The following is a 20,432-nucleotide window of genomic DNA, read 5'->3' on the forward strand; positions in this document are numbered from 1 at the left end:
GGTGGTACGGTAATGGTTGGACCAGGTGGTCTTGAAGGTCTTTTCCAACCTTAAGGATTCTATGATTCTAGATGAGAAGAATGGTGTTTTCAACATAGAATCATAGAATATTCTCCTTTAGAATTTTTTCCATAGGTTGGTTCTTGAGGAATGAATGGTAAATGATGATTAAATGACTGGGTAATGATGTTAAAATATTTTCACTCTCTTATTAAATAGCCTTGATGTTGATGCTGGTTGTATCCACTATAAACCGTAAGGCAGAGGTAAATCTCTTTATTCAGGATTTTTTTCCAGAAAGAGTTTGGACTCCAAAATAGAGCTGTCCTGCCACAGGCCCCCACAGGCCCGGGGCTGAGGCCAGCGTCGCGGCTGCCCCTTTAAGACTCTCCCCGTTTTGCCCCCTGCCCTGCACCAAGATGGCGCCCACGCCTTCACCTTCCCCCCCCCCCCCCGCCTCATTACGCCCCCGGCGCCCTGCGTAAAGATGGCGCCCCCTTCCCTTCGTGCCCGCTCCCAAGATGGCGGCGCCCTCCTCCCCAGACTAGCGGCGGCCGCCGCCATGCCGGGCGGGTGAGGTCAGTTCCTGGGTGGGGCGGCCGCGGTGCGGTCAGGGCCGAACAAAAGGAGCCGGAACCGGCGTGAGGGAGGGAGGGGAACGGGACGGACGGGACGGCGGGGCCAGGTGGGTGCGGGTGGCGATGGCGGGGGGGCTGTGGTGCGTCCCCACCCCCGCGTGTCCCTCTCAGCGGCTGTGAGGGGACGGGCAGGGCACGGCGGGGTCCGGGGGTGCCTGAGGGGGGATCCGTGAGGGGATGAGGGGATGGCGGCGGGCGGGGAGGATGTGCTGAGTAACGGGGCGCCCAGTCCTGCCCCCCCGTGCCCGCCGCCACCGCCCTGACAGCCGGAGGGGGGCCGGGGCTGGTGGCCCCCGGGTGTGTGGGGCGAGGTCCGGGCTCCTTCCTTTCTTCCCTGGTGGTGGGGCGGGTTGGGGCTTCTGGCTTTGCTTAATTTCTGGCTTCTTTCCTAGTGGATGTTTTGTATTTTTTCTTTTTTTTTTTCCTTCCCCAAAATGTGAGGTGACGTGGTAGCTCGGAGGGCAGGTGTGGGGTTGAGGCGCTGCTGGTGTGAGCGGGGTTTGGGGGGTGCTGGGCTTGGGGTGGTGCTGAGGCTGTCACCCGAGGGGACGCGGGGAGGGAAGGTCAGAGAGTCCTCTCCTTTCAAGCTTTCCTTTGTAGCAGTCTGGCACGGCTGAAATAGAATCGCTTTGATTACGAGTGGGCCACTTCAAAATCTGCCACCCCCAATGCCAGCTTTGGGAGCAGGAGGAATGTGTTCTTAGCGGAGCATCTTTACCTGTTATTTTTAGTGATATATCTTCCTTTTCCAGTGCTTTTTTCACCTCTTGTTGACAAAATGCTGTCAGAAGTTCTGCAGTCCTCCATGGCTGGGTGCTTGAGAGATCTCTCAAAGCCTAGGGTCGCTCCCTTGTCTGTTTTCCCATGCCCCGTGCTAACATGCAGGAAGCAAGGAAAAAACAGCTGTTGTAATCCTTGGTGGTGGTGCTAAACTGCTGCTGCTTTTAAGGTGAACGTTGGTAGGTATGTGTTGAGAAGAAAGGGAGCAGTTGCTTGAATCCAAAATCGTAAGGGGGATGATCTGCATTTTCAGATTCCTGTTGGTAACGTTTAAAGTAATTTTGAACTTGTCAGGCTAGAAAGTAGGTAGTAAAGCCATAAGTTGTTTTTCTCATCTGTTAAAATCTAGACTTTTCTTCCATGAGGTTAATCTCTTTTTACCAGTTTGGGTCTGGTTATAAGAGCAGAATTCAGCATCTCCTTTAGCTGGGTCTGCAACACCGGCTTTTTGATAGCTTCTAGAAGAACGGATATTGGAGATTCTTTCTTCCTTGCAATTTTATTTAGTTCTTAAAGGTCTTAACATCCTAGGTATCAGGGTGTCTCTTCTTGGTTTCCGCTGTCCCTCTGAGTTATGCCTTGCATCTTAGACATCCTCTCCTAGGCTTTTACTTGACATAGTCCCTCTGTGAACTTGATTCTCTCTTCTTTGCTGATAATCTCTGCTTAATTTCAGGGAAGCTGTTCCCATGGCGTGTGGGGAATGCAACGCTTCAGCACCTGCTCAGGATCCAGCACGCAGGAACATCATCCACTTCCAGCACAGAGAACTGAAGTGCAGATAGCAGAACCCAGCTGCAGGGTAAGGGTTTCAGGCCAGCTCTTGAGTGGCATGGTAAAGACAAAGTAATTCACTAGAATGTGACTTAAATATAGTTGCAGAGCACAGGGCGGTGATGAGGTGACTGATAAAGAGCAAGGAACAAAGGTGGAGGATGATGTGGGGAGAGTAGTGGCGTGCTTACTAAGTCTGTGAGTGCTTAGCTTGAAGATGAAGAACGAGTAAAGGAACTGAGCATTGTCCAAAGCAGAACGTAACTGTTACGTTCACCCATACGTGTAACTTCTGGCCACATAAACCAAGACTTCTTGTATTAAACAGCAAGAATCTGAAAGCTGTATGTTCTCTGTTCAGTTTGGTAGCTGTTCTGTTTCCTGCAGGGTGACATTTCTATTGCTGTAGAGGCAGCTCCTAGATAACTTTGCCCAGTTGACTAAGGAGCACGCTTGCTCGTCTCCCGCGTGCGTCAATTAGGCAATGGCAGGGACTAGTTGCAGGGAACTCCCTGCCTCCTTGGTTTTCCACTAGGACAGTGTTGAAAGGTGCTGCAGAATTGCCTGCTTGTCTGCAAGATGAAAGATGCAGTCCAGATCGGTCGTTCTGAGCAATTGAGAGGTTCAGTATGCTGCTTCCAGAAAAGAAGTATCCCTAAGACTTATCTAGTGTTCTGGTTAGTGTTCTGGCAGTTCACTGCTTTGTTTTTTTTGTGCCGATCCTCTCATGGTATTTGGAAACCCTAACTTTATTCAAAGACAATGTGCATAAATAATTCCTTAAGATATGCCAGAAGCCATGTGTTAAAAGCTAATGCTTCCATGTTTGAAATGTGGAGTGCTTGAAGCCTTCCAGTGATGATTTACTGGAATGCAGTAACTCTAAGCATTCGCTAAATGCTGCTGACATTCAGAAAAATATTCTGTGGTTTGTGGTGCTCTGATGTTTTTTTAATCACAGAATTTGACTGTGTTAAGTTAGTGTTGCTGCTGTGTGATCAGAGCAGGCTTGATCACAGGCCTTCATGTAACTTTTCCACGTTGTAAAGGAGGATTTTGTTCAGTGGGGTATTTAAAAGGGAAGCAAAACTCACTTCCGGTGTTAAATTGAGCTTCTCTGGCCTCTAAGAAAATGAGGAGCACAGTCATGCAAGTGGAGCATGGAGGGGAAGGACTTACGAATTTTGTGGAGGCTCCTCAACAGAAGGGGATGGATGCATAGCAATCGTTCTGATAACAATGAACTCTGAACATGCTCTGTTGCAGTGCAACAAGCCTCCTCCCTGTGTTTTTTTTCCAAGTAAATGTTTTCAAAACTAACCTCAGTTTAGGATATGCAAACTACTACTGAACAGGCATTTAACGGTCTGCGTGGCTTGAAGACTTCTTGAACTCTTCCAAGCAGCTTTTTCCTGAAACTGTTGATCAGATGTATTTTGTATTGCAGCGTGGGTTATATACGGCCCTCTTGCTGCTATCAAACTGCATCTGAAACTAAAAGCTGTTCAGTCGTGACCTCCCTGCTGAAATAATAGTGCTTCCTCCTCCTGCGCTAAGCATTGTTAATGTTTGCTGTAGAATTACCTTGGCGATACAAAGCTTCTCTGTTGTGACAAATTTGCAAGCCATTTCTTTAGCTACAGCCTACCTTTGTGCACAGTAGAGCCGTGCACTGGACTAGTTAATAGGTTCTGCTTTAGGCTTGTGGCTTTACCAGCTCTCTGACTGCAGGTTAGATGTCCCTTATCTCTCACCTAACGCAGTCAGAATGTTCTGAGCTGGAAGTCACAGCCACTGTTTTGAAGCTTAGGTTCCTGAAGGCAAGTTTTGTAGGGCTGGGGATAAGTAGGTAAATATGCATATGCTCCTCGTCTTTTGTCAGGCTGAGGCTAAATGTTGCTGTGCTGATAGCTGGTGCCTTACGTTGCTCTTGTCTGATCATCTTTCATTGTTGGTTCATCTTGTTGGGTGTTGCCACAGCTGTTTCCAAACTAATAGATTTGTGCATGTTGTGTCAGTCTGTCAACAATCAATTATGATTACCCTTGCTTAAGAGTTTTCACTTGCTTTGAATCTAGTCTCTTGATTTCTTAATATCTTGTTAGATCTGTCAAAGCTCTGCTCTGCCCACCATTTGTCTTCAGCTGAAAACAGTTGTTTACCTTTTCTTGTATCAGTCTCCAAAGCTGGAATTAAATGCCGAGTAGGCTTTTGCTGCAGTTGAGGGGCTGCTTGAAGCTGGTCTGGTTGTTCCAAGTTAATGCTGTTGCTATTTTTTAATCTTAGTTATTAACAATTAATAAAATCACTTGCATTTGTCAGTACAAGGGAGTGTTTTGCAGTGTCCTGTTGGAAGAATGCTGTTATACTTTTCCAAGACAAGTTCCAGTGCCCTGTCCTTGAAGCATCTTTTCTGTGGCAAAGAGAAAATTAATTTTGGACAGCAAGCCTGTGCCCCTGTACATCCATAATGCATAAGCTGACACAGGCACTTTTCTCTGGTTCACATCACTGGAGCGAGGCATCTGACAGCGCTGACGTTTCCACAGCTGTATCACACTGACATACGGTCCCTGCTCCAAGTGTCAGTGATACAGGTAACTCCAGAGTATGCTCACTTCTGTGCAGCTGGGGCAAAACGCTCTCAAAAGGCAGCAGATGGGGCAGGCCAACCCAGGTCTGATTGTGCAGATGTTCTTCCGTGTACTTGTTAGGACAGGCTTGCTTGTGTGCTGTAAACAGGAGCTGTTGCACTGGGCTTAGGAAAAGAAGGTCGGTCTTGCATCTGACAGGCAGAGTCAATTAAGAGGTTCCTATGAAGATTGTAGTGCAGGTGGGCTGTTTTTTTCCTTATTTTTTTCAGGAGCTTCAGTAAAGGTGTTACCCAGTTAATTCGTTTCATCCTTCTGTATCCATTGGCTTGGGTGGGGCTGCATACAAGCTGGTGGATGGTGACATGAAAACCTCCTTGCTTTTCTCTCAGCATCGAGTTTGCTGGCTGTTCCAAGTGAAGAATGTAAGTGCTGGCGGCTGCTGTTCCACTAGTCTACCTGCTAGTCTGAATGGTACACACACGATCCTTTAAACTTCACATTTGCTTTTCTTGCTCAGAGGTTTTGCTCCACAGGAGAGTTTGGTTTTTTTTTGTTTTTTTAACTGCAGAAAGGACCAATTGTAAGGATGATAGTTTATTCAGGACGCTGGCATCTGGCTTCCTTGCTGTTTACTTCTGTAAACAGTGAAGGACAAAATAACTTGAGACTTACTCCATCTCATGGCTTGCACTTTTCCAGTTATCACATGGCTGTCCCTGTGCTTGGAAGGTTTTCTGAGGGGTGCATGAAAGCAGCTCTGTTTTAGCCTTCTCTTTTTATTAGACTCGGAATTAAAGGAAAACATGGGGGAGGGGACACAAATTGCCATTCCCATTTCTGACTTGCAAGGCTCTTTGCATTTCCCGGTGTTTGAACAAAGAGCTCTGTGTCTTGCCCTCCTTTAGCATTTCAGGTGGCAGCATGCTGGGGAGGGAAGCTGTGCTGTGTTGAAAGCTTATTGCAACGTGTTGTAGCTCGTCAATGATCAGGGCTATAGTCTTAAGAGCATCAGTGTTTTTCTTTCCCTTATCTACCTCTGATGCTGTCAGCAGATGAACAACTCCCTTGTTCTCTGGGCTTCTGATAGGTAAGAAATTGTCAGCAGTGCTTGACTGCTGCTTTGCAGTGCGAGCCTTAGAAATAAGGCCACTGAGAATTAAGAATGTGAATTTCAGACTAAAGAATTGCAGGTGTCTGACATACAAGACATCCTTGTCTGCCCATACAGATTTGTGTTATGAAATTGCCTCACTGGGAAGCTGCATCCCACTAAAGGTAAGGAGTTCCCTGATTTCAGGGAGGACCTGGAAGTAAGGGATGGAAACTTAGGAAATTCTTGGGCATGTCATGAGATCTTGCATGTAGTCCTGTTTTGCCGGTATCTCCTTTAGTAACAGAATGGCCAAAGGAAAGAAGAGGAGGCTGGGTAAAGTATTCAGCAAATGATGAGTCAAGCTGACAAACTAGCCAGTGAAACTGAAGAGTGATGTTCCTGTTCGCTTTGTCCCTAGCTGGATAAGGTCAGCAGCTGCAGGCAGGAATTTAAAGCACAGCTCAGCCATGTGCCTGTCTACAGTAAGTCCATCTTCACTTGTGTAGATTGTGGTTGTGGTTTTTCTTTTGATAGAGAAATTGTCCAGAGGAGAGGATATTCATGCTCCTGCAGCAGTTGCCCTGTTTATTCCTTGTACTTGTGAAATATCACAGGGGTCCTGAGGTTTGTGGAAAGGATTCATGGTCTTGGCTCTGTTGGTCTGATTTATTGGGTAAGATTGGTGCTGCTATATGAGCTGGATACATTGTCAGCTGGATACGTTTAATCTTGTTTCTGAATGATTCCACTATTTAGGCGTGGTGTACTCAGAAAGTCCCTGTTCTTCTAAGATGAGTGATTATCTTTCTCCTCCAGGTGTGTCTAGTAAAACACAGGATTAGTACTCGGTGATGCTCATGGTTGGTTGAAGTCTGGGTGGTTTTGGCAGGCTGTTATGTAAGCCTGGAACTCCCATTTCTTCTGTTGTATCGGCCTGCTCAGCACCGATGCTGCATGTGGTGGGTCGGTGCCCAGCAGGCTGATGTGGGGATGGCATACGGGCCTGGCTTGTTCATACGGAGTGGGCCCTGCCCTTCTTTCTAAGGCTGCATGGTGAGAGGAGCAAACACTCCTTTTGGGGAGGAGAGGTGGGGTGCAAACTCGGATCCAGGTAAATCTTCAGGCACTGGAGAGAGAGGTAGTATCTAAATGGGGAATATGTGCATTGCAGAGACTTCGGGAGTGTATTTGTGGGCTGGATTGCAGGATACATCGTAATCCTGCTGTATGACAGGGAGGCTTTAGCATACAGGTCTCTCCCTGTGTGGTCTCGGATGTTGTTGCTGCTGCTGCTCTGGGGTGTTCCACCACGGCTCCGAATTGTGGTGCTCAAAGCAGCGCTGCGTTGGTGCAGCTGGAACCCTTGAAGGTAAAGTCATTTCTTAACTGAGGGAGGAACTGCTCAGGGAACTAGCAAGGGTAGCTGGTAGAACGCTGTGGAATGTGAAAGCTGAAACACCGTTGAGACAGATAGACACTTGTAAGATTTCTTTCTCAATGTGCAATACCTAAAACCTGTCTGTTTAATTATACCTTTGGAAAACTTCCTTATGCTTCTGATTAGTCCTCAGGGCTTGAGGCATAGACGTTCCTACCTATTGGCTCATGCAGCTTTGATGAAATCAGCCTTAAAACTTGAATAAAGCACTCTTTCAAAATCTCACTATCAGCCCTCCATGTGGTGGAGGTAACTCCATTTTGAGCAAATCACCTGTTTCTGAGCTGCAGCTGGAAAGCTCTGCAACCTGAGGGATATATGAAGGAGCTCAGAAATTTCTTCACCTAGCCTGCTCAGATACAGTGCTTCTTTCCTGGTTAAGGCTGTTCCTGCTCATAAACTCCTTTACTGCACACTGAAGTTGGTGGGACTCTGAAGCACGATGAAAACAGCTGTGACTGTCTTGCACATCTATAATGCCCATGAGGCCAGCCTCACTGTTGCCTGGGGATTCTTCTAGCTACACAGCGCGGAGGCTGAAGTTTCATGATCCGGTCTCTGGATTGACCTCTGCAGCAAACTGCTCACACATCTCCCTCTGCCTGTCCCACTCAGCTCGTGTGTTCGTGCTCAGCCTTCAGTGAGGCTACGTGACCCGAGTGACTTAGCAAATGACGCTTTTTCTCAGGAAACACTTTACTGCTGACAAAGCATGCTGGAGTTCAGTTCCTAAAGAGCAGAGGCTTGAGATCTCTGCAGTTTTCTTGCTGTTCTTATGGAGCTCGGTCTGGTTTTGGTCACGAGGGAGGTCACTTTTTGTTTTGGCCAGCTGTCTTCATGCGAGGACTGTTCCTAGTCTTAAACCAGAATAATATCCTCCTAAATCACTATTCTGCTGCCCATGTACCTGGTGAGAGTCTGGGTTTCAGCTACCTGCTTGATTTCTGTATGGTGGTTGGACCCTTGGTCCCTCTGGGAAGAATCCTTTGGTGCAGGGGAGCATCAGGGGGCAGAGGTGGCCCCTGAGAATCTGACTTGAAGCCCGCTGTCATCAACCCCACAGCAAAACTGCCTGCCCCAGTCCAGGAGGGAGTGTTGCAACAAGAATCGTGTTCTAAGACGATTACAAAATGGATGACTACAAAATAAAGACAACACTTGCATCTCGATGCAGAACAGTCATCGGCCTTTCAGGAGCTAGAAATGGATTGCGTACGTGGGAAATCCGTGCGAGGAGGGACGCAGCTTTTCCTCCTGCTTTCTCCAGTTTTTGGTGGTCAGTTTTCCCTTTCACTGCAGATGCTGTAAGATTAGATAAGACACGGGGAAATTCCAGCTTCTGTGAAGTGATCCCTTGTTTTATTGCTTCTCATTTGGGATTCAAACAGGATTTTTGCCACTGCCAGGAGGAGTGGGGACTGACTGAATGTCTTTGTCTTCCTCCAGTGACCCTATCATTGTTACTGGAGGGCAGGGGATTTCCTGCTCCACTGTGTCAGGGTTTAATCGCTGATATTGAGCCGTAATGGACTATCATGGGACATTGAAAGAGATGACTTGTGAGCTGCCTTGTAACTGCACAATGTAAAGGCAGATTTCCTACCCCATGTGACTGGTAAATAGAATTAGGGAGCCTGTTGCCCTAATTTCTTGCTGCTTTCCTCCCTAGCTGTCTCGAGGTACAAATCAAAGTAAACACAGTCAGACTGTTGCAATAAGAAGTTAAGTATTTCCTGGCTTGAGCAGAACTAGCAACCCAGCTCTACAACTCGAGTCTGGAAATGCCTTCACTGTGAGACTGGTTCCTGAAGAGACCTCTTCCCTATTTCATAACCCTGCCAGGGACAACTGTGAAGGGCTAACAGTGCTGCAAAAGCTTTTCTACCAAGAGTAGCGAAGCACAGGAAGAAAGAGGAAAGGATCTTTGGAGAGAAGTGGTATGTAGGCAAGAGGAAAGTTGTGGTTTTTTTTTTTTGGTGTAGGGTAGGAGTAAGGAGTTGTTTCAGCAGGGAGCACTTCTTTAACGAACAGCATCACTGTTCTCACTGCACGTTCCTGTAAGGAAAAGAGGGATGGGATTCTGCACAGCCCTATGGGAGAGCAACGAGTGGTGCAGCAGCATTTGTTACCTCTTAGAAGTAGTTTGGACGGAACAGTTGACAGAAGCTCTGCGCTGCACCTGGCAGGAGTGTTTAGGATGGATGTGGACTAGCTGGGAGGCTGCTACTGGACTTTGATGGACCCTTAGGGTGGTGTGTGGCTCTCAGAGCCACCCTGACTGGTAGAACAAAAGCTGGGCTTTCCTGTGAGCATGGATGGATTTGGGAAGCCAAACCACGTCCAAGTTAACTGGTCCAGCAGATGGCTGCAGGAGCTGTTGGTGTCCTTGTTTTGCAAAGCTTTCCAGGCTTTCAGTTGGATCGTAGAAGTGCAGGACTCCCCTCTGATCACAGCGCAAGGGATGCAGAGGGTTTGTGTTCTCGTTTGTTTTTCCTTGTGGCATTGCAATATGTCAGCCGGCCTGCCTGGCTCTCGCTCTCCAGTAGCTGACCTTCCTGGTTCCTCTTTGAGTTGTTTCTCTTGTGCTCTCATGGCCTGGTGTAGTGGGTGTCTGACAAAAAAAAAAAAAATCAGGTTTGGGTCCTTCTGAGAAGGGAAGGAATGGATGAGTAGGGAAACTGGGATAGCATAAGAAGTATGTCGGTGGTGATGAAAAATGTCAGAGCTATAGATTCTCCCTCAGAAAATATGAATATGAAATTGAGTTTGACTCTGAATCATGTCTGTGTGGAAAAACTGAGGAGGCATGCATTGCTAGGACCTGCAGTGAATCGACCCTTTTAATAACTGGCTTAATTTGAGGTGTTCTAGAATGCAGGGGGAGTAAAGAAAGTTTCTGAACCCCGTTTTATCCTGGAATTAATATTTCTGTAGCGTGCACAGAGACAGCACTTCTTAAAGCTGCCTTGCACATGGGCTCTCCTTGTGATGGATGTATTCAGGGAAGGAAGCTGAGGCACAGCTGAAATGCCTTGCCCAGGGCCTTGCAGCAAGCTAGCCGCACGGCTGGGAGGGGGGCTCTGAATTCCTGGTCAGCCCTCTTGTTCTGGTTGCTCAGGTGCTGTTCAGAAGCAGTTTTGTTTTTCCTGCTCTTCCCTGTCAATGTGTAATCCTCTTACCCCAATTTGCGTGGCGCACTCTGCAGGGGCGTGCCTGCCACCTCACTTGTGTCCTGCCCCCGAACAGGGCAGCAGTTGCTTCTGATAATGCCGTGTATGGCCGTCTTCATCCCTTGTTTCTGCAGTGTCCTTCAGACTTCCAGGAGGAGCTTCAAACCCATTCTTCCACAAGGCATAGAAAACCCAGAAGCTTGGCTGGTTTGTGATCGCATGAGTTTACTGGTTGGTAAATTCCTAGATTTGCTATTGTGCTTTGTCTTAGTGAACTTCCAAAACAGATATTGCTGCTTTCTTTCAATGTTCCCCCCTTCAAAAAAAAAAAAAAGTATCTAGGGTTACCCCAGTCTGTGTTCTGTAGTGGATTAACACAGTACTGGAACCGGGTGGGCAGGAGGGCAAATGCTTCTTCAGGGATGGCTGTCCTCACTCAATCTACCTCTTGCAGCCTTCCCAAGTAGGACTACGTTGGCATTTGCTGTTTGTTTATTGTTGCAAGTGGCAAACCAGGGAATAACATTCTGTATTTAGTGTCCCTAGGGCATGTGGTGCTTCTGGAGCTCACATTAGGAGGGGCTTCCTTCGCAGTTCTGTGCTGGAAGTTAATTTTAAATACAAACTTCAGTTCTACAAAAGCAGATGGTGTGGGCATGCTGACTAGCCAGTGCTTTATAAAAACCTGCTGCTGAGCCTGCACCCCCCAGGACTTGTCAGGACAGTGTCTGAGTGTTGTGAGGAAACGTGCTCGAACCTTTGGTCTTCCTCCGTTACGGCTGAATTGATGGGAGCCTCACAATGACTGAGAGCTTTGTGCTTCTGCTGCTGAACTTTGCCAGCAAGCGTGATGTGATAGCACTGCTTGCCGTGAGAACAAGGTACAACGATTTTGTGAACTTCATTTGTGTTGATCATTCATCAGATATGTGGAAAGTTTCTGAGCTTGCAGTTCCACGAATCGGTCAGGCTCCTGGGTTTTCTATGGGTTGAGGAAGAATGCATTTGAAGTTCCTTCTGGAAGCTTGAAGGACAGAATGAGCACTGCCACAAGGTCTCTGCTTCCCAGAACCTTTTGGTTTCCTTTGTGACACTTAAATCCCAGCTGAGATGAACTGTGGGTGGGAGTGGTAGCTCAAGGAAGTGAGTTTGTGTTTAAGTATGTCGCCCCCTTCCTATACTTCTGAGGTGAATAAGACAAAGAGCAGCTGTTACAGGATTTCGGTAATGATATATCAGAGGGCAAGTAATTATTTTTTCCTTGGAGAATTGATGCAAAGAGGAAAGCCACAACTTATGTGGAAGGAAAAGGCATAAGATTGGGCAACTTTGTTCTCTTTTCCAGCTTTCTTGATTAAACGTGTTGAGTTGCATCAGTCAAGTGGTTCTAGGAAGTATAACTATAATGCTGTTTGAGTCATGCAGTGTAGAACTATTTACTCTGTAAAAGAGTAACAGACTCATGACCGCTATGGTGCGTGTGGGGGTTTTCTCTCCTAACAATGCTGGCAAATTCCTTCATCCTGAAATAAAATCCCCAGATAAAACTGCGAACTTCCAGATACTGTTCTGGCAGTGTAGTTTAGGCTGGTCCTGGGAGCTTGCTGTAGGTGTGAATTTCTTAACCGCAGACTCCTAATGACAAGTATCAGTTCTGATGGCTTGTGACAGCTCATTTGTCAGGGAAACCAAAAATAGCTTCACAGCCACAGGTGTAGCAAATTACTCAGAGGTAGCCTTGTTCATTTGTGTCCAAGTGACTTGAAACAGGGACTCAAATAATTCCAGTCTTGCTGTGCCAGCACTTAAAATGTGAGTTTTCCCGATACCCTCTAGAGAAGCAGAACAAAAGAGTTGAAGTTAGTAATGCCTGCTTGTGTTTTCCTTTCAGGTGAATCATGATTCCAGTCACTGAGTTGCGATACTTCGCTGACACGCAGCCAGCATACCGCATCCTGAAGCCATGGTGGGACGTCTTCACGGACTACATTTCCATAGTAATGCTGATGATCGCAGTGTTTGGAGGGACACTTCAGGTCACCCAGGACAAAATGATTTGTTTGCCTTGTAAATGGGTTACCAAAGACTCCTGCAATGACTCTGTCAGAGGCTGGACAGCCGCAACCCCGGAGCGCACCTACTATAACTCCAGTCTTGTTCCCTCTGCTGATACAGGGCCGACGGGGATCCGGTATGATTTGGACCGGCACCAGTATAACTACGTGGATGCGGTGTGTTATGAAAACCGCCTTCACTGGTTTGCCAAGTATTTTCCTTATCTGGTGCTGCTGCATACTCTCATCTTCCTGGCTTGTAGCAATTTCTGGTTCAAATTCCCACGGACCAGCTCCAAGCTGGAGCACTTTGTGTCTATTTTGCTTAAGTGTTTTGACTCTCCATGGACAACGAGGGCATTATCTGAGACAGTGGTGGAAGAGAGTGATACCAAGCCAGCGTTTGGGAAAATGAATGGCTCCATGGACAAGAAATCCTCCACAGTCAGTGAGGATGTGGAAGCCACTGTTCCCATGCTGCAGAGAACAAAGTCTCGAATTGAGCAAGGGATCGTGGACCGGTCTGAGACGGGAGTCTTAGACAAAAAGGAAGGTGAACAGGCCAAAGCACTTTTTGAAAAAGTGAAAAAGTTCCGTACACATGTGGAAGAGGGAGATATAGTGTACCGCCTCTACATGAGACAGACCATCATCAAAGTAATCAAGTTCATCCTGATCATCTGCTATACCGTTTACTATGTCAACAACATAACGTTCGATGTTGACTGTAAAGTGGACATTGAGAGCTTGACTGGCTACAGGATGTACCGCTGTGCTCATCCTTTGGCCACTCTCTTCAAAATCTTGGCGTCTTTCTACATCAGTTTGGTGATAGTCTATGGCTTGATCTGCATGTACACGCTCTGGTGGATGCTGAGGCGATCGCTCAAGAAGTACTCCTTCGAGTCTATCCGGGAGGAGAGCAGCTACAGCGACATTCCTGATGTGAAAAATGACTTTGCTTTTATGCTCCATCTGATTGACCAGTATGACCCCCTGTACTCAAAGCGCTTTGCTGTCTTTCTGTCGGAGGTAAGTGAGAACAAACTGCGGCAGTTGAACCTCAACAATGAGTGGACTCTGGAGAAGCTGCGCCAGAGGATCACCAAGAACTCCCAGGACAAGCTGGAACTGCATCTGTTCATGCTGAGTGGCATTCCTGACACGGTTTTTGACCTCATTGAGCTGGAGGTCTTGAAGTTGGAGCTTATCCCTGATGTCACTATTCCCCCAAGCATCGCCCAGCTCACCAGCCTTAAGGAACTATGGCTCTACCACACTGCTGCCAAAATTGAGGCTCCAGCCCTTGCCTTCTTGAGGGAGAACTTGAAGTCTCTGCACATCAAGTTCACAGACATCAAGGAGATTCCTCTTTGGATTTACAGCCTGAAGACACTAGAGGAGCTTCATCTGACGGGGAATCTGAGCGCTGAGAACAACCGGTACATCGTAATAGATGGACTGAGGGAGCTGAAGAGGCTGAAGGTGTTGAGGTTGAAGAGTAACCTCACCAAGCTGCCACAGGTGGTGACGGATGTTGGCGTGCATCTTCAGAAGCTTTCCATCAACAACGAGGGCACCAAGCTCATTGTTCTCAACAGCCTTAAGAAGATGGTCAACCTGACAGAGCTGGAGCTGATCCGTTGTGACTTAGAACGCATTCCTCACTCCATCTTTAGCCTCCACAATCTGCAGGAGATAGACCTGAAGGACAATAACCTCAAGACCATTGAGGAAATCATCAGCTTCCAGCACTTACATCGTCTCACTTGCCTTAAATTGTGGTACAACCACATTGCCTACATCCCCATGCAAATAGGCAACCTCACCAACTTAGAGCGCCTTTACCTGAATCGGAACAAGATAGAAAAGATCCCTACCCAGCTCTTCTATTGCCGAAAACTTCGGTATTTGGATCTCAGCCACAACAACTTGACTTCCATACCGCCGGACATAGGACTCCTCCAAAATCTGCAGAACCTGGCTGTGACAGCCAACAGGGTAAGTGAGAAAACCCGAGCGTTCCTACGTGAGTAGAAGTAGCTCTGATACTTCCATTGTCTGTGTGATTAAACATGGTACCCTGGTGTGTGAAATACTCCTGGCACTGCTGTTCTGTTTAAACTCTCAAGCTTTTGTTTCTCTCTGAGGGTTTTATCTAAGGCAAATAACTCCAGGGGCCATTCTTTCTTTGAACAGCTCTTGTTTTGTAGCACTTCTTATCTTCCAGTGAAATTGCTTTTAAGTGGCAGTTGGAGGCTATTCCATAAATCCTGTCTTAGTTGTTTCGTTGCAGTTGGAAGCTTGTATTCTCTAGGTTGACATCAGGTTTGGACTTAAAATGAAGGTCTGGGAAACCATAGTCTTAATTTAGCACTATACACTTAAGCCTATGTACTTCCACTGTGTGTGTACCCCATGACAGGAGCCATCTAGGGGGTGTGTGGCTCACAACTTTGCATGTAGCACTCCTCATTTCTGGGGAATACTCTATAGTTCAGTCTTGTAAAATACATTTGTGTGAGAAACTGAAAATGGACAAACTTGAGAAAACTGATTCTTGAGTTGTCACACGTGAAATGCATTGTCTTGTTCCACAAAGGTGACTTTCCAGAAGGCAGGTTTATTCTCTCCATTGTGCTTACTCTTACTCAGGAGAGTGAACTGCACCAGGTTCATCACTTGGCAGTCAGCTGGATGTGAAAGTGAACTGACAATTCTTTCCTACTGAGGGTAGGAAGTGTGGTGGCACCTCGCTGTGCCTCACTCTGGTGGCTGCGTGCCTTCTTGTGTAATCCCAGGTAGGGGAAGTCTGAGCTCGAACTGTCCGAGTGCAAGGCAGGTTAGAAGGGTTGGCTGTGTGCTATGCTGCCTAGTTGCCCTTGTGTCAGAAGTTCAATTGCTTAAAGCAAAATGTACCCACGGGTTTTCTTGTACCTTTGTTCTGTGTTTGGGATTAAGGAGACTCCGTTTACCAGGTAGCACAAAGATCAACCTGTGACTGCGCAGGCTGTGCTGAGCTGGAAGACTCCTTGAGGCCTTCATTCACTCTGTTTGCTGAAGTTTGCCATGCAAAAGGCTCTAACAGAACTGTACGAAGTACAGACAGATGGATGAGTGGCTTCTGGGTTCTCAGTGAGCATGCAGTAGAACTGTCCTGGTTTTCACTGCCATATGTCGAGACCCTTACTGCTACTGGCAAGATGTGTCCATAACTGAACACTGTCACGTTCTCTGAGAGAAGCAAACACAGCAGCTCGAGGACTGTGTGGCTTTTGCAAGGCAAACGTTCTCAGATCAAGTTTTTAATTTCTAACGCAGTTCAGTATGACGGTTTCTAAAACTCCAGCCAGCGTTTTCAGGTTAGTATCTGAAAGTTTAAGCCTGTCTGTGCCCCTGAGGAATAACAGCAAGCAGCAGCCACTCAACTGTCCCAGTTCAATAGCTGCTCGATCAGTTTCCCCAGCGCTAGTGGCCTGGGTGGCTGCGCATCAGTTTGCATGGATGGCTTAAGCTCTGGTGAACTTCATGGTATGCACACATGGCTTCATACTGGGTTAAAAGCTAAAATATTGTCTCAGGGTGAGTGTGGCTGATGGGTCACCACACCTTCTGAGGATGGTGTTAAGCGAAGAGGAGGAAGTTTTTAACAACTCTCAAGCTGCTGTTCCTAACCCTGTCCCATTTGTCTTCTGGCAACCTCGCAAACAGAGCTTCCTGAGGGTTAATCTGCAGTATAGCCTCTGCAGTTTTGGGGTGGAGCCTCTCTTGGAGGAAAAGGAGTTGGAGGCAACTCCACTTTCTGCATCAGAATATGGCACCACCCTGTTTTCTCTGCAAAAATACTAGTGCAGCAGGGAAGGTGGAGCAGCCTTCGTGCCAGCGTGTTCTGAAGCAGAAGGTGGTGAGGCCCTAGCGCAGCAGCTAAGCTGCTTATATCCCTTGCAGGTGCCTGGGCAGTGTCACAGTTACCCTGGGGCTCAGCCAGCCTGGTTATTTACCAGGGAATAATGACAGCAAGAAACAAAAGAACTGGTAGGCTGGCATTTCCCAAGGCCAGGAGTTACCTCAAATGTCCTTTCTTAGCAAATAGATACTCCTGGAGTTGGCTGGTACCGGTGTACGGTTCTGGGAAGCAGGCCATGTTATACCATGCTGCTTCCTTCCTAAACCAATACTTGTCCCTTAAATAACTATTATTTTCAAGAGTCTGTAATCGTTTGATTGCACGTTGCTGTTTGCATAACGCTTGACAGTAGTAATGACACTGGCTGAATTTAATTGGTCTTGTCTTGGCTTTTCATTGGACTCAATCTCATTCAGAACTGATTACAGCCCAGTTCAGCTGTATCATGCATAATTCAAGTTGTAAAAAAGGCATGTCTGGGCTTAAGGGCAAATAAGTCTTCATGAGACTTTAAGGAGAGAATACTGCATTGGTGCATTTAATTCCTGGCCTAGTATTTGTTAAATCTTAGCTATATTTTCTTAGAAATTCACTAGAAGAAGGACTGGGCTAATAGAAATAAGTCTTAGTAAATTAGCGACTTAAATTAGTGACTTAAATTAATCACTTGAAGGTGGTGGTGGGAAAGCTAACAGTTGGTGGCTTCGTGTTTTGTAGCACTGTCACTGTCCCCCCTCCCCTCTCCTCCAAAAAAGCCACGCACTTCGGAGCCTAGAACATCCTTGCAACATTTCCAAGCCCTGCAGAAATGATGGAAGACTGCTTGCAGTTCTGAGGGCCTGGAAATTATACCCACGTAGCTTTGCTCCAGGAAATGGAAAGGGCGTGCATAAAAACCCAGCGTTTTGTGTATGTAATGGAAGTGTACAGCACGAAGACTGAAGAATGATCTGGTTTAAAGCAGTTAGTATACTAAGATCTCAAAGCCTAGAGGTGCCAAACAGTTGTGAGGTCTGCTGGCAGGGCAGTGCTCCGAGAGAAGCTGGAAAAGACATGACTACTGGGAGAACTGTGGTGGGAACGCCTTATGGTGTGGTGGCTCCTACTTTAGGAACAGTCCTTGTGGTGGAAAGCAGGAGCTCACCTAAGGGAGAAGTGGATGACTGAAAACTCTGTAAAGCCCGGAACACTGCGTGCACTTGTTTGAGCCTGTTCTGTTTGGTGACTTTGCCTGTGATTGTTTTTTTTTTTTTTTCCCCTCCAGATCGAGAGTCTACCACCAGAGCTGTTCCAGTGCAGGAAGCTGAGAACCTTGAACCTGGGAAACAATGTGCTGCAGTCCCTCCCCTCCCGGGTTGGAGAGCTGACAAATCTCTCACAGATCGAGCTGCGGGGGAACCGCTTGGAGTGCCTGCCAGTGGAGCTGGGAGAGTGTCCTCTGCTGAAACGTAGTGGGCTGGTGGTAGAGGAGGACTTGTTCAACACGCTGCCCTTGGAAGTCAAAGAGCGGCTGTGGAGGGCAGACAAAGAACAAGCCTGAGCCCCTGAAAGAACGGGGAAAAGCTCCGACCAGCTAGAAGGAAACACAAGGCCATTCCAGTCCCCCTTTTCCCAGATCCTCCCCTTCCTCCCCTCCAATCACTATCAGACTAGCCAAGGAGTCCCTGAACAATCATGGCTCTGACTGAGGCTGCTTCTTGCCTCAGACGCAGGATGGGGAAAGCTTGGGATCAGGATGAGGATCAAGGCAGGTTAGATGGCTTCTGAGCAAGGGCCGGTGGGATAAGAGGTGTTGCTGCTCTTCTGGACAGGAGGTGGGGTGAGGTGGATGGTGCTGGTGAGAAGAAATGACCTTTGAATGAAGGAGAACAGGAAACAAGGGGATTGCTGCACTGCCTCAAATGGGGATTTTGTGTGTCAGGGACTGAGAGTGTCCAGTGTCCTGCAAGCAAGAATCAAGAGCCTAGGAAACCTCCTGAACCTCCATCTCTGTGACACCTGGTACAGTTTCCCTCCAGCTCAGCAATTCAGTAAGTGAGGCCCTGCAGTGGGGGTTAAGATAGGATACAGACAGCGGATTTCTATCTAGATGTTGGCATTAGGATTCGGGGGGGTAAATTTATCTCAGACGTCAGCTTGGATGCAGGATCATCTTTTGTTACTAATTGTATTTCCCTCTTGCACTTGACATGCTGTCCTCTGCCCCTAGGGAAGGAGTCGGTCCTCCCCCCAACTCAGTCTGCACATTTGAGGTTGCACTGTTTTAAGTTTCATGTCACCTGTGCTGATGAGCAGATCACAGTGTCCTTCTCCAACTGAGGTGTTGGAGGCACTAACGGAAATAATTCCAGAGCTTTAGCCTGTTCTGAAATGGATGGTTGTAGTACAAGTGGGAGAAGATCTGGATAAAGAGCGGTTGGAGTGTCTAATTCGTTGTCCCAGAAGCATTGAGTTACTTCAGGATCTGGCTTTTAAAGTTTTCAATCTGCTTTTAAATTCCTGGTATTCTGTCATGTGGCAAATACGAACACAAAACTGACCAGTGTGTCAAGGTCTCTCCCAGGGTCGATTGGTGTTTATAGTAAAGAGGAATGCTCAGTTTTCCTCTGCCCCCTCCCCATGAAGTTGTTAGATGTGTTCTTTAGGAGCACAAACCACAGACCTGCTTGATTTTGGTTTTTATCCTGTTGCCCTTCTCACTTTAGCAGCTGTCAGTTCCTGTTACATCTCTCGTGCTACATAAGAGGCTAATCCCAATTGAACTCGGTGCTGGAAAAGTAACCTGTCCTCCTGTTTCGTTCCCCCATTGTTAAGGAGCAGTCTGAGAACCCTCTGTGGACTGAGCTTGAAATCCCTGGGACAGAGCAGCCTTTATTGAAACAAGCCTGACCTGTTTGGTATTGTTTGACAAAACCCTGCACTGGCAGAGGCAGATAACTCGTGATAGCTACTGCTAATCGAGTCCTCGAGGTGGGGTGGTGAAGGTGTGCCTGCAGTACACCCTAAGTCTGCACTTTTCCATCAGAAGGAAGAGGAGAGGCTCGTGGACTTGCAGGTCCCGGTTGCAATACTCTGCATCAAGCCGGTAGGTCGTCTGCGAGGTGGAGTGCTGCGAGCTGAGGCATCAAGTGTTTTGGAGGCCTCCCGTGTGTATGAAAGGGGGAAGCTGCAGCTGTCTCCGAGAGCGGTTCCTGGCAAATGGCCAGCGAGAGCACTGGCGTAGCAAATCCCGGTGATCCCTTGGATGGTGGTGCACTAGGGCACACTATGGCTTTCTTCATCAGATGTAAGATATGAAATATGCACACTAAATACGCCGAAACCATGGACAATGTTAAATGGGCTCTGGATTTGTTGATGTTCAGATGCTTAAATAAAGCTACGTTAAAATCTAGGAAATCTGTTTATAAAACTGCTTTTAAGGAAGATGTAAATTCTGCCTCCCTTAGTTCATCACGAGAAGTCTAAACAGTCCAGGGGAATAACATAATTAAATCTCCTTATCTGGAAGGCAAGGCACTCTAAAAGCTCTTCTTGTTTGTAACAGGGTTAGCCTGGTGAAATCGTGTTAGGGTTGGGGCCACTGCTGAAGCAATGGGGGAAGAAAGCTGCTCCAAAATGCGCTGCATCAGAGCAAACGCTGGCGCTCAGAAGTGTTAATGCTGATGCTTCTTGGATTGGACTCATTCACGCGAGCATTTCGGATTGACGGGAAAGGAATTGCTAGGTGGACTTAACGCTGCTTAAGTAAGGCAGGAGTGGCTTTAGGCTTACCGATGGTAATGCTGTTTTCCAGCCGGTCCCTCGTGGTGGCTGCAGGGGCAGGGTGGAGGGTGTATTGGAGGGTGAAGGAAGCCTTTTTTTTTCTTCCTTATTTGGTGCCAAAATATTGTGCTGAAGAGCAATCATAACTGAATAGAGGCTTGAACTCTGTATTGTATTCAAGGCCATTGGGTAATTGGTTTACAACATGTGCGTTTTAGG

General features: G+C 47.3%; 1 protein-coding gene across 2 annotated transcripts; it reads left to right on the top strand.

Moving 5' to 3' along the window:
- The first annotated feature begins 451 nt into the window (after positions 1 to 451).
- On the top strand, positions 452 to 19,842 carry LRRC8A (leucine rich repeat containing 8 VRAC subunit A). 2 transcript variants are annotated; one of them, XM_040531112.1, is made up of 4 exons: positions 452 to 578; positions 2,095 to 2,220; positions 12,379 to 14,542; positions 17,713 to 19,842. In XM_040531112.1, exons 3-4 carry the CDS (start codon positions 12,386 to 12,388, stop codon positions 17,986 to 17,988), a joined length of 2,433 nt encoding a protein of 810 aa, XP_040387046.1. In that variant the 5' UTR covers positions 452 to 578; positions 2,095 to 2,220; positions 12,379 to 12,385; the 3' UTR covers positions 17,989 to 19,842. The 2 variants fall into 2 exon arrangements, with proteins under 2 accessions (XP_040387046.1, XP_040387045.1); XM_040531111.1 differs by lacking the exon at positions 452 to 578 and adding an exon at positions 587 to 685.
- The last annotated feature ends 590 nt before the right edge of the window (positions 19,843 to 20,432 follow it).

Source organism: Cygnus olor, chromosome 19, assembly GCF_009769625.2.
Source record: "Cygnus olor isolate bCygOlo1 chromosome 19, bCygOlo1.pri.v2, whole genome shotgun sequence".
NCBI lineage: Eukaryota > Metazoa > Chordata > Aves > Anseriformes > Anatidae > Cygnus > Cygnus olor.